Below are 15,109 nucleotides of genomic sequence, written 5' to 3'. Positions count from 1 at the left end.
AGCCCTCGAGACAGAATGAGAAGGGCATTCGGTCTCTAAAGGTTTATGGATATGATTTTCAATGGGATCCCTGAAGCTGACTGCTCAACTCTTATACTTTGAAAATGACAGCAGTAAACGCTCGTTCCAGGGCAGTGTGGGGTGAATGGAGAACACTGAAATCCATTTAAGTCGCCCCTGAAATTCTGTGCTTCTTGTGTCTACATCTGATTCCTCAGGGTTAGGAAATTGCTATGCAGATTTATGTAAAATAATATACAAATAAGAAGTGTCCCTCTCCTTTTTAATAGAACTGTAGTATTCCTAGAACACCGCTATCCTCTCAGGCTTTTCCTTCCTACCACCTTCAAGTTCTTTCAAAGATACTTTGCCCTCTGTTTTTAAATTTTTTTTTTATTGACGTATAGTTGATTTACAATGTTGTGTTAGTTTCAGGTGTACAGCAAAGTGATTCAGATTCCTTCCCATTACAGGTTATTGCAAGATATTATGTATAGTAACCTGTTCTATATAGTCAGTCCTTGCTGTTTATCTATTTTATATATAGTAGCGTGTATCTGTTAATCCAAAACTCCTAATTTTTCAGTGCACCCAGTGAGGAGTAGGGAGCAGAAATCCAGCCCAAGTTCCATGGGACATGGTTTGGGGTGACGTCCTCCAGAGGAAGGGGCACCTCTTACTAATTTGTACAAAGATGTAGTTTGGGCTTGCAGAGGCCTTGTAATAGCTTATTTCACCTCCTTCTCTTCTTGCCCCTATGACCAGAGTGATATCTCTAAAACGCAAATGTGATCACAATACTCTCATCTCAAATGCCATTGGAGTAAATACACTCAACTTGGAATCCAAGGTGTCCCTTGAGGGTTGCCAGATAAAATACAAGACACTTGGTTAAATCTATATTTTGGATAAGCACCAAGTAATGTTTTCATTTAAGTATATCCCAAATATTGTATGGGACATACTGATACTAAAACACTGCTCATTGTTCATCTGAAATTGAAATATAACTGAGTGTTCTGTATTTTTATTTGCTAAATTTTCAATCATACTCCTGCGTCAACATACTAGCCCTAATAAGCTTCAACCAATTTGAATGTTCAATGTTCTCAAACAGGCCCTCATGCCTATCTGTGTATCTCACCTCTATATATTTGTTCTGGCTCTTACTCTGCCTAGAATGCCCTCCCTACCTGTCTTTCTCTGTCAAATTCAGCCATTTCTATACAGCCAGAAGCCTTTACTGATGGTTCCAGGCAGATATGGTCTCTCCCATCTTTGGACCGCATAGCACTTTGTATCTCTCCTGAGACCCCTACTTCCTCTATTTCATGTTCGGTTATGGGATGGGTTGGTAGCTCATCTTGTCTCCTCTATTAGAATATGAGTTTCTTAAGGAAAAGGATCATTATTATCCTCTTTTCTGTCCCTACGTGACTGGCACAGTGTCCTGCACATATTTTGTGCTCAATACATAGTTGTTAAACTACCAGTATTTAGCCCACCATGTTTTTAATAACTGTATTTTAGCTACTAACTGAAAACAATGATGATTCATTAAGACTCTTCCACATTTGGGTTCATTTGCTGATTGAGGATGAATCATTTGCTGGTTAAGACCCTTCCACATTTGTCACGTTTCAGATAAAGAACAATGGAAGCTGAACAGCACAAAAGTATCAATTGTGATTAGGCACTTCTCATAAGAGACAATAGCTATCATAACTTGGAATGTGTAATGGGTTAAAATACCATTCTATGTTTCTATTCGATCTGGTGTGAGACTATTACAAGCTGTTCAAGGATGTTTTAACCCTCATGGAGGGTTCTCCTCTCCTTTCTATCTCCCTCCTTCTTTCCTTGTCTCCATCGTTCCTGTTTTGACCCCCCTGCTGGGGTATGCCGTTCATGTACAATGTATGAAGTAATGGGGTCATTTATCAGGAAATAAACATGGCAGAGAAAGGCAACTAAAACTTTCAGGCATGTAGTCATTCATAAAGCAAAATGTCTAACAGAGGATATCCCGTATACCTGGAAAAGTAAATACTTAGGAGCTATTCATTTTACCATTATAGAAGTAACCAGAACTTCTGTGCCACGGACTCTGGCACCACCTTTGTGGAATAATGGTTGTTACTTTCTGGCCATAGAGTGGTATTTGGATATCCAGCCTATGTTTCTCTCCCTCACATCACTTAATATTTTTCTTCTGCCTAGGCCTACAGGGAAAATGTTTTTGCTCATTTAAAGATGAATGTAGACACCTATTCCTTCAAAAGAGCTCCCCACCACACAGCCACTGAAGGGGTGAACTGACTCAGTAGTTCTAAGTGACGTCTGCAGGCCCTACCGCTTTCACACAGGTCAATGAACCTCTCCATCATATATGGCAAAAAATAGCCAATGAAACACAAAGATAGATGAATAATTCTCCCCTAACTGCAGGACTCTTTGGATTTCATATGTGTCCTTAAGAATTAATATGGTGAGTGAAACTGCGAGGCTCAGGGAAGTTGAGTCCCAGAAGCCAGACTAACTATTGCCTCATAACACTTTCCTAACTATGCATAGCAATTTCAGTAGGTGGGAAAATAATTCTCTAATCCCAACACAGGACCTTTCTTTGACTAAATGGTCACTTCCTATAATTCAAAACTCCTTTATTGGGATGCTAACTTTAATGTATTTCTAAGGGGTGGCTCAAGACAAAGTGTGGTTAATGTAGCTGTAATACTCCTCACCTCAAGTCCTATTGCTTTAGGAATTTATATATCAGTTTTCTCACCCCTTACTCCCTGTACTCAACATTCCCTTCTCCCCAGTCTCCCTGTCTCTCCCTCTCTCTGTTTGCTCCTTTTAAAGAGGAAAGTCTAGAATGCTGGTTTAAAAATAAATAAAGCTACCAAAAATTAGTTGGACTAAGCACCTTTCTAAAGAAAATGACTGCTAGTTTATTGCTGTCTGGCAAATACAGATAATGCAATTGCCTTTTATTGACCCAACAGTCATCAATTTAAAATACATGACAAGAACATGTATCTGTGTGTTTTTCTAAACCCTTATTTTGTCCATTAAGCTTCATGTTACTGTTCACTGAAAAAAATTCAAGTTCTATCTTCCATATCTTAGAAAACCAGTAAGAGAAAACATTTCAACATTTTTGAACAAATGAGGTAAACATTCCTAAATAGGAATGTTCATTTAGGATTTTCACAGTTTTCACGGTTTTACCAGGGAAATCCTGACAGGAGTAAGACTTTTGGCCTCTTGTAAAGCACAAAGTACCTTCATGCTTCCTGACATAATTCTACACTCAATTTTACAGCATCTTGTCTCAGAGATACTCCATATATAGAAATTGGTTTATAATCTTAAAAACAAAAGGAGGGCTTCCCTGGTGGCACAGTGGTTGAGGGTCCACCTGCCGATGCAGGGGACGCGGGTTCGTGCCCCGGTCCGGGAGGACCCCGCATGCCGCGGAGCGGCTGGGCCCGTGAGCCATGGCCGCTGAGCCTGCGCGTCCGGAGCCTGTGCTCCACAACGGGAGAGGCCGCAACAGAGAGAGGCCCGCGTACCGCAAAAACAAACCAAAACAAAACAAAAGGAAATTTCCTCTACAGGTTCAGAATGAGAGGCCACAGGTCTGCATGAAAAGAGCATGGTTCTACACTCAGAGAGAAAGGTTTCAGTCCTGCTCCTGACCAAACTCAGGCTCATTAGCCGCGCTCCTCTGCAACATGTGGTTAATATTTACCTAGGTTTGTGGCGGGTAAATATTCAATAAAGGCAAGCAAGTTTTATTTATTAATCTCAGCTTCAGCTATACACACACCTGATCCATTAATAAAAAGTTCGCATCTCCACGTTTATGTAGCAAGGAATGCAAGCAGCCTCCACCGAGACGCAGATTATTGATACTACCATCGTTGGGGAAACCTGAGACTCAGTGGGTCAGTGGCCTGCATTTCATGGTAAGTGCTAGAGAAGCTTTTAGGTTTCTTATCCTGGAGTTCAAATCAGTGTGAAGGTGAGATTCCAGGCCCTCCTATGGTGACTATCAAATTGCCAAATTGCATTGGTTTGGGTCATCCAAAGGAAAAACTTAATTTGAAATTGAATAGCTCTGTAGCACTGTCATTGTCTTTGATATGGGCCTCCCTCAGATGAGAACCTTGCAGAATTATAGAATTTGTTGAAAAGGTAGAAATGTGCGGGTGAAAGCTGTCCACGTGCTGTGTCTGTACATTTAGGAGTAAATCGCAGTGCTCCTCCTGCTGTTCGGGACTCTGTCTGTTAACATTAAAATGTCCTCACAACTTATAAAAATCATTAAGGATTCCATCTGCACGTCCCTGGTGGGAAGTTAATAAATAAAACCATGCCAGCCAGTGTACATTTCAAATATTTACGATACTTTACTTTCTCTCCAGGCAGTACTCTTGCAGTATGCCTCTGAGAAATTAGTGTAGACACAGAGTAGCCCTCCCCAAGGCTGGCATTTTATTAAGGAAGTCTCAGAGTCACTTCTTTCTCCATTGTCCCCCAGAACATTGATCTCGTTACCTCTGACGCCCATGGCAGGGATTAAAGAAGGGAAAGGAAGAGAAGAAAAGGAAAGGGAAGGGGAAGGCAGTGGTCAGGGAGAGGAAGGGAAGAGAAGGAAAGTGGTAGGAGTACTGGACAACAAGGGAAAGGGAGGGGAGGCGCAAAAAGTAAGTGGCATTTAGCAGTTGCTTAGTAAATATTTACACTGAACCCAGCCTCCACTAACACACTTCCGTTCTGAATCTCAACTGAATTGTAGTTTCGGTAACCAGGGGCAAAGTGATACCAATAACGATGGCTTGTAAGTATTCTATATGAAAGAAAAATACAGAGAAAGCAATCTTTAATGCTGCTAAAGATCACTCCCTGACAAATGAAAGATTAAAGATTGACATGACGCTTTCTGAACAGTAGAAGTTGTGAAATGATGGGGAAGGGTAGTGGAAATGGTTTTAGAATTTCTTTCTCAGAAGAATTTTTAAAACTTGAATACATTATTACCTTCCTGGGATGGTTAGAAGAGGCCCAACTGAGGGTGGGAAGCAATGGATCCTTAAAGACAAGTCTGACTCCGTGGAGACTTTAGCTGGAGGGAAGGAGACGTCACAGACAGTGGGGGTGAGGGTGAGAAAATGAGATGGAAAGAGAAATCCAAGCAGAGTTTCTTGCTTAGGCGCAAGCCGTGCACTAGGTTAACATGCTGGGATTCCGTCCACACACACACGCCTTTGATCACCAGGTGTCAGTCTGGAAATGTATCCCCTGGCGTCATGCAGCACCAGCACCTGGAGCTGAATGGTTATGTCACTGAACTCGTCACTGTTCTCAAATGGCAGGAATCACCATGGTGCTGACCATGTCCACGATCCTCTCTGGGGTGTGCGCCTCCATGCCCCAGGTGTCCTACGTCAAGGCCGTGGACGTGTACCTGTGGGTTAGCTCCCTCTTTGTCTTCCTGTCAGCCCTTGAGTACGCAGCCGTGAACTACCTCACCACAGTGAAGACAGAGAAGGTATTGCCTTCTTTTGACTGTTGTATCCTTTCCGGAATGTGAAAAAGACTACCCTCATCTATGCCCTCTCCTGACAGCATTGCAACCCTCGTGTGAAGTCCATGTGCCTTGGCAAGATGCACGTTTATGGGGTGATGACAATTTGATATTGAACTTTATTCTTTCTGCTCTGTGCCGGTTGGTTTCCTCAGCATCCTCATTCGCCTTTGCCAAGAGATTTTCTGCGTGAGGAATTTCTCCCAGTGTGCTCCCCTCCACTGACTCTAACCCTTGAAAAGAAGGGTTTGATGCACAAATCGCATCCTTGCAAGTAGGTGATGATGCTGCTAATAATAATAGCTAACATTTAATGAGTGTTTCTTATATATTGGCATTGTGCTAACCATCCAACGTATTATGTCTTTTAATTCTCAGAGTAACTCCAAGAGGTTGGTACTTTATCACCTTCATTTTACGGAGGTGAAATAGGAGCAGATGCGGGAGTAACTTGACCAAGGTCACACAGCTTGAGAGGAATCAGGATTTGTTTCTGGAGCACCCTGACTCCAAAGGCTGTGCTCTCAACCAATCAATGATCGATCTCCACCAAGAGCTAGGATTTATTTTTCTTTTCTAGTCACTCGGGAGAGTGGTAGAGCACGAGGGAAGGTTCTTCTCTTCACAGTGTACTGGGAATAAGGTACCTTCTGGGCCTAAATGTTATCACCTGTTCCTTGGGACATTATCAATCTGGATAGATTGCTCTCTCCCTGCTTCATTTCACAAAGGGGTGGGGCACCAACTTCCTGTTATTACGAGAACTGACACATGATATTTTACTTCAGAAACCTAACTGATCAAATCAATTTGTTTGCTATATATATGTGTGTGTGTATATGTGTATATATATATGTGCAATTTTAATGTGATATATTCACACTGGTTTAAGAAATTCTTATAATGACTATACACACCCAAAACATTATTTAATTTTTTTTTATATTTCTAGTGAGAGTATTTCATACTTTTCAGAGCATTTGTATATCCTCTTCTGGAACTGAGCCCTCATATCAACTCCATGATGTAGGCCTTGCGATGATTATCTCTGGTGATTTGCCAAAAGATCCACAGCCAGCAGAGCTGCAGTCGCAGTTCAGATCTCCTGTAATGCTACTTCAGTCTTTTATTTCATATCCTTTGAGTCAAAGCTGTAATAGAAACTGATTTTGCTTCATTGCAGATGCTTTAGTTTCTTTTGTTGACAGCATGGAAGTATGAGTCTCTGTCACATACATACCCACAGTGACCGCTATGCAGGCGTGAGAAAATCAGGAGCTTTTAGACGAGTATGCAGTAATCGGCATGTACGCATCACCTGGGATTTGTTAAGATTTTCGTTCAATAGGTCTGGGGTGGGAGCTGAGGGTCTGCATTTCTAAGCCCTGGCTGCTGCCAATCCATAGCCACACTGTGAAGAGCCATGATTAGATAAGCTGTGAAGTGAAAGAGATAAATGTGTGATGAGGAGGAGAATTTTGTTCTTGTTTTATTTTGTTTTGTTTTGTTTTCATGTGGGGAGTGGTGAACCCACGACAGAGGCACTGTAGTAATTTCGGCCGCCTCTAGCTAGTCCTCTGACTCCCCACCTCCACCCACCCCACCACAAAGCACATGTGCTCGCACTACCTGCATGTTTTTTTCACTTGATCGGGTTGTTCACAGTCTTCTGTGTACCCCAGAAGATATTCTTTTGAATTAATAAGCATTGTTCACTTTAAAAATTATTTTTTATTTTCAATTGTAGTAAAATATACATAACATAGAACTTGCCATCTTAATTGTTTTTGTTTTCTTTTTTTTTTTTCGGTACGCGGGCCTCTCACTGTTGTGGCCTCTCCCGTTGCGGAGCACAGGCTCTGGACGCACAGGCTCAGTGGCCATGGCTCACGGGCCCAGCCGCTCCGCGGCATGTGGGATCTTCCCTGACCGGGGCACGAACCCGTGTCCCCTGCATCGGCAGGCGGAATCTCAACCACTGCGCCACCAGGGAAGCCCTTAATTGTTTTTAAGTGTACAGTTTCATAGTATTAAGAGTATACACATTGCCATACAACCAATCTCCAGAAAGTGTTCACCTTGCAAAATTGAAACTCTGTACCCATTAAACAACTCCCCATTTCCCCCTCCTCCCAACCTCTGGAAACCACCATTCTATGCATTCTCCTTCAAAGGTGCAATTATCTCAAAGGAATGTCCTACTTGCCCTTCATATGTTTGTGGTGCAAATGAAAGAGCACAGATTTGGAGTCAGAAGTGATGCCAAACCTAATATCCTAGCTCCGTGTGCCAGGCTGTCTCCTAAACCTCATTCTGCATTTGCAAAATGGTGGAATTTCTTCCCTATTACCTCACAGAGCTGTTGTGAAGATCAAATGATATAATAAATGCATTTAACATTTTTGCATACCATATAGTGCTACACAAATGTTATGTTCTTATTGTGATTAGTGCCCAGAGCATATTCTCTGAAGGAGTAGCAGTTTTGAAAGGGATAGTGGGAACAGGCTGTTTGAGATGAGAGATCTCTAAAGGGGTGGGATGCTCTGGTGAGATGCAGGGAAAAAAGATATGTCTGTAGGATTGAGGGCTAATCAATGATACCTCTCCCCTCTGTATATGAGTTGGGAAACCAGTCTGAGAGAGAGAGAGAGATGTAGGAGCCAGACAGATGGATGTGATAATGTTACCTTTGTTATTGGTAAAGCAGTTTAGAGAAATTACCTTAGATCTGTGAGCAGGGGGTCCTACTAATATTTCATTGCTGTATTCAGTGTACTTACTCTCTTGGTCACTGGCGAAGCTAGACAATTCAGGATTTCCCTGTGAGGACAGTCTCCTTTACCTCATTTCAGAAAACAAACCTGGACACCAATGCAGATCCTAAAGTGACTCCAAAAGGACTAAAACCACACATGCCAGTTCCTTCTTCCAAACCCCTAGGGTAGAGTGATTGAGGGATGATGAGAAAGACCAGGAATGTTAGGCTATGGAGTTCCTCCCTATGAAATCATGAAGTTAAGCAAAGCTCATTTCCTTCCAACACCACGATCACCACCATCACACACCTGTCCCAACCACCCCCAGATACCAAGAGATGGGAGAACAGTAAGGTCCATGGAAAATTTGTCCCTAGCATTGACCATTTCCCAGAAAGGAGAAAGGAAGCTATTTTCTTTCTTATTCTTCATCCAAATGTTTTCCTAATTCTAGGACTTAGAGCTCAGTCTAAAACCATCACATCTGTACTTTAGATATAATATGCCTTAGCTTTGTGCTTATTTGTAAGCTGGAGTGAAAAATTACAGACCAGTTCTAAAACTGTTTCTACTGGAACAACCAACTTACAAACTTGTGGACATTAGCAGCCTACTGGTAAATTGTGCACTGCAAGGTTTAACCAGTTTTATAGATCTAAATTATCATAATGGAGAAAGAAAACCAAGGAGACAGTATATAGTTATTCTATCCTCAGATCCAGAGTTGGATATAAGTGTTATTATTGGCTATTGGTTAGTAATTCAGTCTCAATGTCGTTTCATGTTTATTTTACCCATTTTCATTTTACTATGAGAAGTTTCTACAACTAAAACAAAAAGGGACAACATAATTCGAGTATGGGTCCCTGGTTAGTTTACTGACTGCACAAAATAGTCCTTATGTCTCTTGAATTCAGTAAAATATTAGGTTTTTGAGTCAGTATTGAACCAAATACACATTTTGGCAGAATTTACTCTGCAGCCTCCAATTTGAATTATGAATACTTTCATCCAGTAGTAGCCTGTCCATATTTGTTCATTTTTTAGTTTCCCTAGAGATCAAAAAGAAATTTTGTTTTCTCAGAAAGCAATTAGTAACAGCTGCTTCCTAGACACAGCTCTGTATCAGGGAGAACCACTACCTCCCGCAGAGTAAAACCTTAAAGAAAAACAGTGGTTTAGATTCAGTCAAGCAATGGAGCCAGAAAGCGTTGATAACTCACTCCTTCAAAAAAATACACCAATTTCAAGTTGTTTAATTGAGCTATGTTAGTATCATTTAAAGGTACTTTTCAGCAAAAGTGGGAAGGCTTGGTCAATTTGCATTTTAAAGGAGCAGCTAAAATCATTCCCTATCTCCACCCCAAATTCAAGCAAAAATGGATCACCAGATGATATTGTTCTGTTTTGGGACAAAAACCCCACACTGATTAGGCATACTGCTATGTTTTCTCTAAAGAGGAAAAATACATTGAAAAACAAGTCCAATTGCTTATATTGCTCTTCTGATAAATCATATTCAATTTCAACACACAAACTTAGGGCAAACAATTCATACTACTCAGAAACAAAGAGGAAAACTTGAAACAAAATTCCCTTTTGTGGAAAAAAACATTGAGTGTAACAGTCTGTCAGGCCTGGACTAAATTAGAAAACATTGACAATTATAGTTGTGATACATTTATTTGTGTAATGCTCAAATCTCTCTCTCTCTAAATCCCTATTAAAAATGGATGTCTAAGATGATGTTTTCCATTTATTATGAAAATGACTTTTCATCAGACACCAGAAGCAAAACCATCAAAACCAGAAGCAAAAAATAAGCAAACATTCTTAGTATTTATTGAAACTATTTTTAAAATCTGATTGTTTAGATTTTTACTGTAATTCCAACTCCTAAAACCATATTCATGACTAACTAACAAAAGTCTTTTTGTCAGATTTCTGGAATGTACAGTATTGATGCAGCTCAAGCCATGGCCTTTGATGGTTGTTACCATGACAGTACAACTGACACGGACCAGACATCCTTTTCTCTACACTCAGAAGAGGACTCCATGCAAGAAAGATGCACAGGCAACCTCAGCACAGATTCACCTCCGATAAAGAGAAGAAAATCTCTAGGAGGGCAGGTTGGTAGAATCATTCTGGAGAGCAACCATGTCATTGACACCTATTCAAGGATTTTATTTCCCATTGTGTACATTACATTTAATTTGTTTTACTGGAGTATTTACGTGTGAAGAGGAAAGCCCAGTTGATAAAATTTGTTTTGGAGTCAGATTATGTTAAAAACAACAATAAAAACCACCAACTCTTAACTATAAATTGGATGGTACTAGACTACACTGGAGTCAGCCAGTCACTTCTCTTGGCCCAAAGAAGATTTGAAAGTTAACTGATTCACATCTAGGAAAGAGTTTAAGGTCTTAGGAGAATTTGGCTCCATCAATGAGAGTCGACATTCTGCTTGCCTCCCCCACACCAGAAGCTGCCTTAAGGACACAGCCTTGTGATAGTAAGGGGTTACTGAGACATCTGGACCGTATACAGAGAGAGAGAAAGTGAGTCAGAGAGACAGACAGAGACAGAGAGCGCTGCCCGGCTGCAGTCTTTATTGTTGGCTAATCATTTTTCTACAAGGAGTTGCAAATTAAATGGAGAATGTGACTACATTTCAGAAGCCGTGTGGCTGACAGGGTCCTGGTGCTCCGGCCTGGTATCAGGCCTGAGCCTCTGAGGTGGGAGAGCCGAGTTCAGGACATTGGACCACCAGAGACCTCCCGGCCCCATGTAATATCAACCGGCGGGAGCTCTCCCAGAGATCTCCATCTCAACGCTAAGACCCAGCTCCACCCAACGGCCAGCAAGCTCCAGTGTTGGATGGCCCATGCCAAACAACTAGCAAGACAGGAACACAACACCACCCATTAGCAGAGAGGCTGCCTAAAATCATACTAAGTTCACAGACACCCCAAAACACAGCACTGAATGCAGCCCTGCCCATCAGAAAGACAAGATCCAGCCCCACCCACCAGAACACAGGCACCAGTCCCCTCCACCAGAAAGCCTACACAAGCCCCTGAACCAACTTTACCCACTGGAGGCAGACACCAAAAACAATGGAAACTACGAACCTGCACCCTGTGAAAAGGAGACCCCAAACACAGAAAGTAAGCAAAATGGGAAGACAGAGAAATATGCAGCAGATAAAGAAGAAAGGTAAAAACCCACCAGACCAAACAAATGAAGAGGAAACAGGCAGTCTGCCTGAAAAAGAAGTCAGAGTAATGATAGTAAAGATGATCCAAAATCTTGGAAATACAATGGAGAAAATACAAGAAAGTATTAAAAAAGACCTAGAAGAAATAAAGAGCAAACAAGCAATAATGAACAACATAATAAATGCAATTTAAAATTCTCTAGAAGGAATCAAAAACAGAATAACTGAGGCAGAAGAACAGATAAGTGACCTGGAAGATAAAATAGTGGAAATAACTACTGCAGAGCAGAATAAAGAAAAAATAATGAAAAGAATTGAAGACAGTCTCAGGGACCTCTGGGACAACATTAATCACACCAACATTCGAAACATAGGGGTCCCAGAAGAAGAAGAGAAAAAGAAAGGGTCTGAGAAAATATTTGAAGAGATTTCAGTTGAAAACTTCCCTAACGTGGGAAAGGAAATAGTGGATCAAGTCCAGGAAATGCAGAGAGTCCCATACAGGATAAATACAAGGAGAAACACACCAAGACACATATTAATCAAATTATCAAAAATTAAACACAAAGAAAAAATATTAAAAGCAGCAAGGGAAAAGTGACAAATAATATACAAGGGAATCCCCATAAAGTTAACAACTGATCTTTCAGCAGAAACTCTACAAGCCAGAAGGGAGTGGCAGGAAATATTTAAAGTGATGAAAGGGAAAAACCTACAAAAAAGATTACTCTACCCAGCAAGGATCTCATTCTGATTTGAAGGAAAATTAAAACCTTTACAGACAAGCAAAAGTTAAGAGAACTCGGCACCACCAAACCAGCTTAACAACAAATGCTAAAGGAACTTCTCTAGGCAGGAAACACAAGAGAAGGAAAAGACCTACAAAAACAAACACAAAACAATTAAGAAAATGGTAATAGGAACATATATATTGATAATTACCTTAAATGTAAATGGATTAAATACTCTAACCAAAAGACACAGACTGGCTGAATGAATACAAAAACAAAACCCGTATATATGCTGTCTACAAGAGACCCACTTCAGACCTAGGGACACATAGAGACTGAAAGTGAGGGGATGGAAAAAGATATTCCATGTAAATGCAAATCAAAAGAAAGCTGGAGTAACAATTCTCGTATCAGATGAAATAGACTTTAAAATAAAGACTGTTATAAGAGACAAAGAGTCATGTACCACAATGTTCATTGCAGCTCTATTTACAATAGCCAGGACATGGAAGCAACCTAGGTGTCCTTCAACAGGTGAATGGATAAGGAATATGTGGCACTTATATACAACAGAATATTACTCAGCCATAAATAGAAACGAAATTGGGTTATTTGTAGTGAGGTGGATGGACCTAGAGTCTGCCATACAGAGTGAAGTAAGTCAGAAAGAGAAAAGCAAATACCATATGCTAACACATATATATGGAATCTAAAAAAAAAAAAAAGAAAAAATGGTCACGAAGAACATAGGGGCAGGACGGGAATAAAGACACAGACCTACTAGAGAATGGACTTGAGGACACGGGGAGCGGGAAGTTTACGCTGGGAGAAAGTGAGAGAGTAGCATTGACATTTATTCACTACCAAATGTAAAATAAATAGCTAGTGGGAAGCAGCTACATAGCACAGGGAGATCCGCTCAGTGCTTTGTGACCACCTAGAGGGGTGGGATAGGGAGGGTGGGAGGGAGACGCAAGAGGGAGGGGATATGGGGATATATGTATACGTATAGCTGATTCACTTTGTTATACAGCAGAAATTAGCACAGTATTGTAAAGCAATTATACTCAAATAAAGATTTAAAGAAAAATAATAGTCATAGGCACGCAGAGTATGGAAATACAGTTTCCATAGGGAAGGGCTTTGTAAATGCTACATTTAGATTCTCCTTGCTTTCTAAATGTAAATTGTCTGCATGTAATTGAGGAATAAAGCTGGACTATCACCATAATTCCAGGAGAGTCTGTTCCTTAGTGCTAGATTACCTAACAGTGCTGAATCCCTCTGAGGTAGAATATCAGCATCAAGGTGGCACCATGGTCACTCACACAGCTGAGATTCCCATGAAGAGCCTCCTTCTTCCATCTCCAATCAAGTCTTTCATCCTATTTTACTATTAAGTTTCATATATGTTATTGACACCAAGGGGGGACAAAAAATCTAAACATCACTCAGTCTTCCCATCCTAATGTTAGATTAATACATTAATCTTCAATAGTAGCATCTCGTAGTTATAGCTTTCATAGCTTTTTGGAGGTATTTAATTAGTTACCTTTGTTCACCAAATGTTTATTGACCTCCTACATGTACTAGGTATTGTTTTTGGTGTTATGTACTAAAAAATGAATACAAAATGACATTCCTGCCATCAGTGAGTGCACAGCATAGTAGGCACAGTGAAATGGCAGCTACAATAAATAATAAATGTAATGGATGTTAAAATAGAGGTATACACACTACGCTACCTGGGTTCTGAAAAGAGGATATCAAAAGAAGGGAAAAAACATCCATGAAGGGATGAGGGCTCTCAATTTAAAAACAGCTGAAGATGCTTACAGACTTGGTATTGAGTGAAAAAATTGAATGAAATTTATGTATCCCGTAGCAATCTGTAGTAACTTTGGTTGAACCAAGTAAATCAGGTCAAGTGGGTATTAAATAAATGTTTGGTAAGTAGAAAACCCTCCAATGATCAGCATTCATTTTGTAGATTGACAGTTTGCATGCTTTTGTGTTGAGTATTTGTGAAAAAGATTCCATTTAGAGATAAGTTCTTGATAGGAAGTATGAAATATTTCCCATCCTATTTTGATTTCTGGGATTGAATTAAGGGAAATAAATTAAACGGTGTATTACTTTCAGTGTCTTGCCACTTATTTTACCATAAAGTGAACTAAAATGATTTGAATTATTTCATGGCAGGTGAAGAGACAAATAACGTCCTGCTTGTTTACCAATAACATTGGTTTTGGTTCTCTATTGTGAATAACATACTGTTCTAGAAACTTATTTTCCTCTTGGGTGCAAAAGATTTAAAGGCAAATTCTTTCTCTATTATGACTTCCCTCATGGGCAGGCTAATTCTGGGATACTTCATTCTATTTTCTTAATACAACTTTTTCAGTTCTTTCAAAACTTTCCAAGGATTATATATTTCTAGGAAACTGTCCAAAATTGAGCTAATATAATTTATTTTGAAACTTTCTCTGTTTAATTGGATAAACCATAAATACAATTTATACGTATTCATTTAATAGTTTTTAAGCTTGACTTAAAGGGGGTAAAATTTTCTAGGATTATATTTTCAAAATCTAGAACAGATTAATATCCTAGGTGGTTCTTTGGGAATTTGTAGCTATTATTTAAGCAAAATACTACAGTTGGATTAACATTTCTACTTCTGATATATGATATACTCTGTATATAATCGATGCAAAAAAAAAAAAGAAAAGACAAATCTGCAAATGAACAGAATAAATCTGCACAATTCCCTTCTTCTGAGTCTCCAGTTTTTCAGACA

At 40.0% G+C, this 15,109-nt stretch overlaps 1 protein-coding gene across 1 annotated transcript in view; it reads left to right on the top strand.

Annotated features, from left to right (window-relative positions):
* The window catches only part of GABRR3 (gamma-aminobutyric acid type A receptor subunit rho3), a 46,019-nt gene extending 31,319 nt beyond the window's left edge, over positions 1-14,700 (top strand). The window contains 4 exon segments of the mRNA XM_089909886.1: positions 5,385-5,598; positions 5,975-5,988; positions 6,549-6,703; positions 10,296-14,700. Coding sequence (XP_089766012.1) covers positions 5,385-5,598; positions 5,975-5,988; positions 6,549-6,703; positions 10,296-10,598 — 686 coding nt within the window. The 3' untranslated portion in view covers positions 10,599-14,700.
* Positions 14,701-15,109: the final 409 nt, after the last annotated feature.

The sequence above is a fragment of the Delphinapterus leucas genome, chromosome 4 (genome assembly GCF_059928025.1).
Source record: "Delphinapterus leucas isolate spDelLeu-1000000601 "Yukka" chromosome 4, BTC_Dleu_Yukka2, whole genome shotgun sequence".
NCBI lineage: Eukaryota > Metazoa > Chordata > Mammalia > Artiodactyla > Monodontidae > Delphinapterus > Delphinapterus leucas.
The sequence above is the reverse complement of the archived record's forward strand: the minus strand, read 5'-3'. Positions and strand labels throughout refer to the sequence as shown.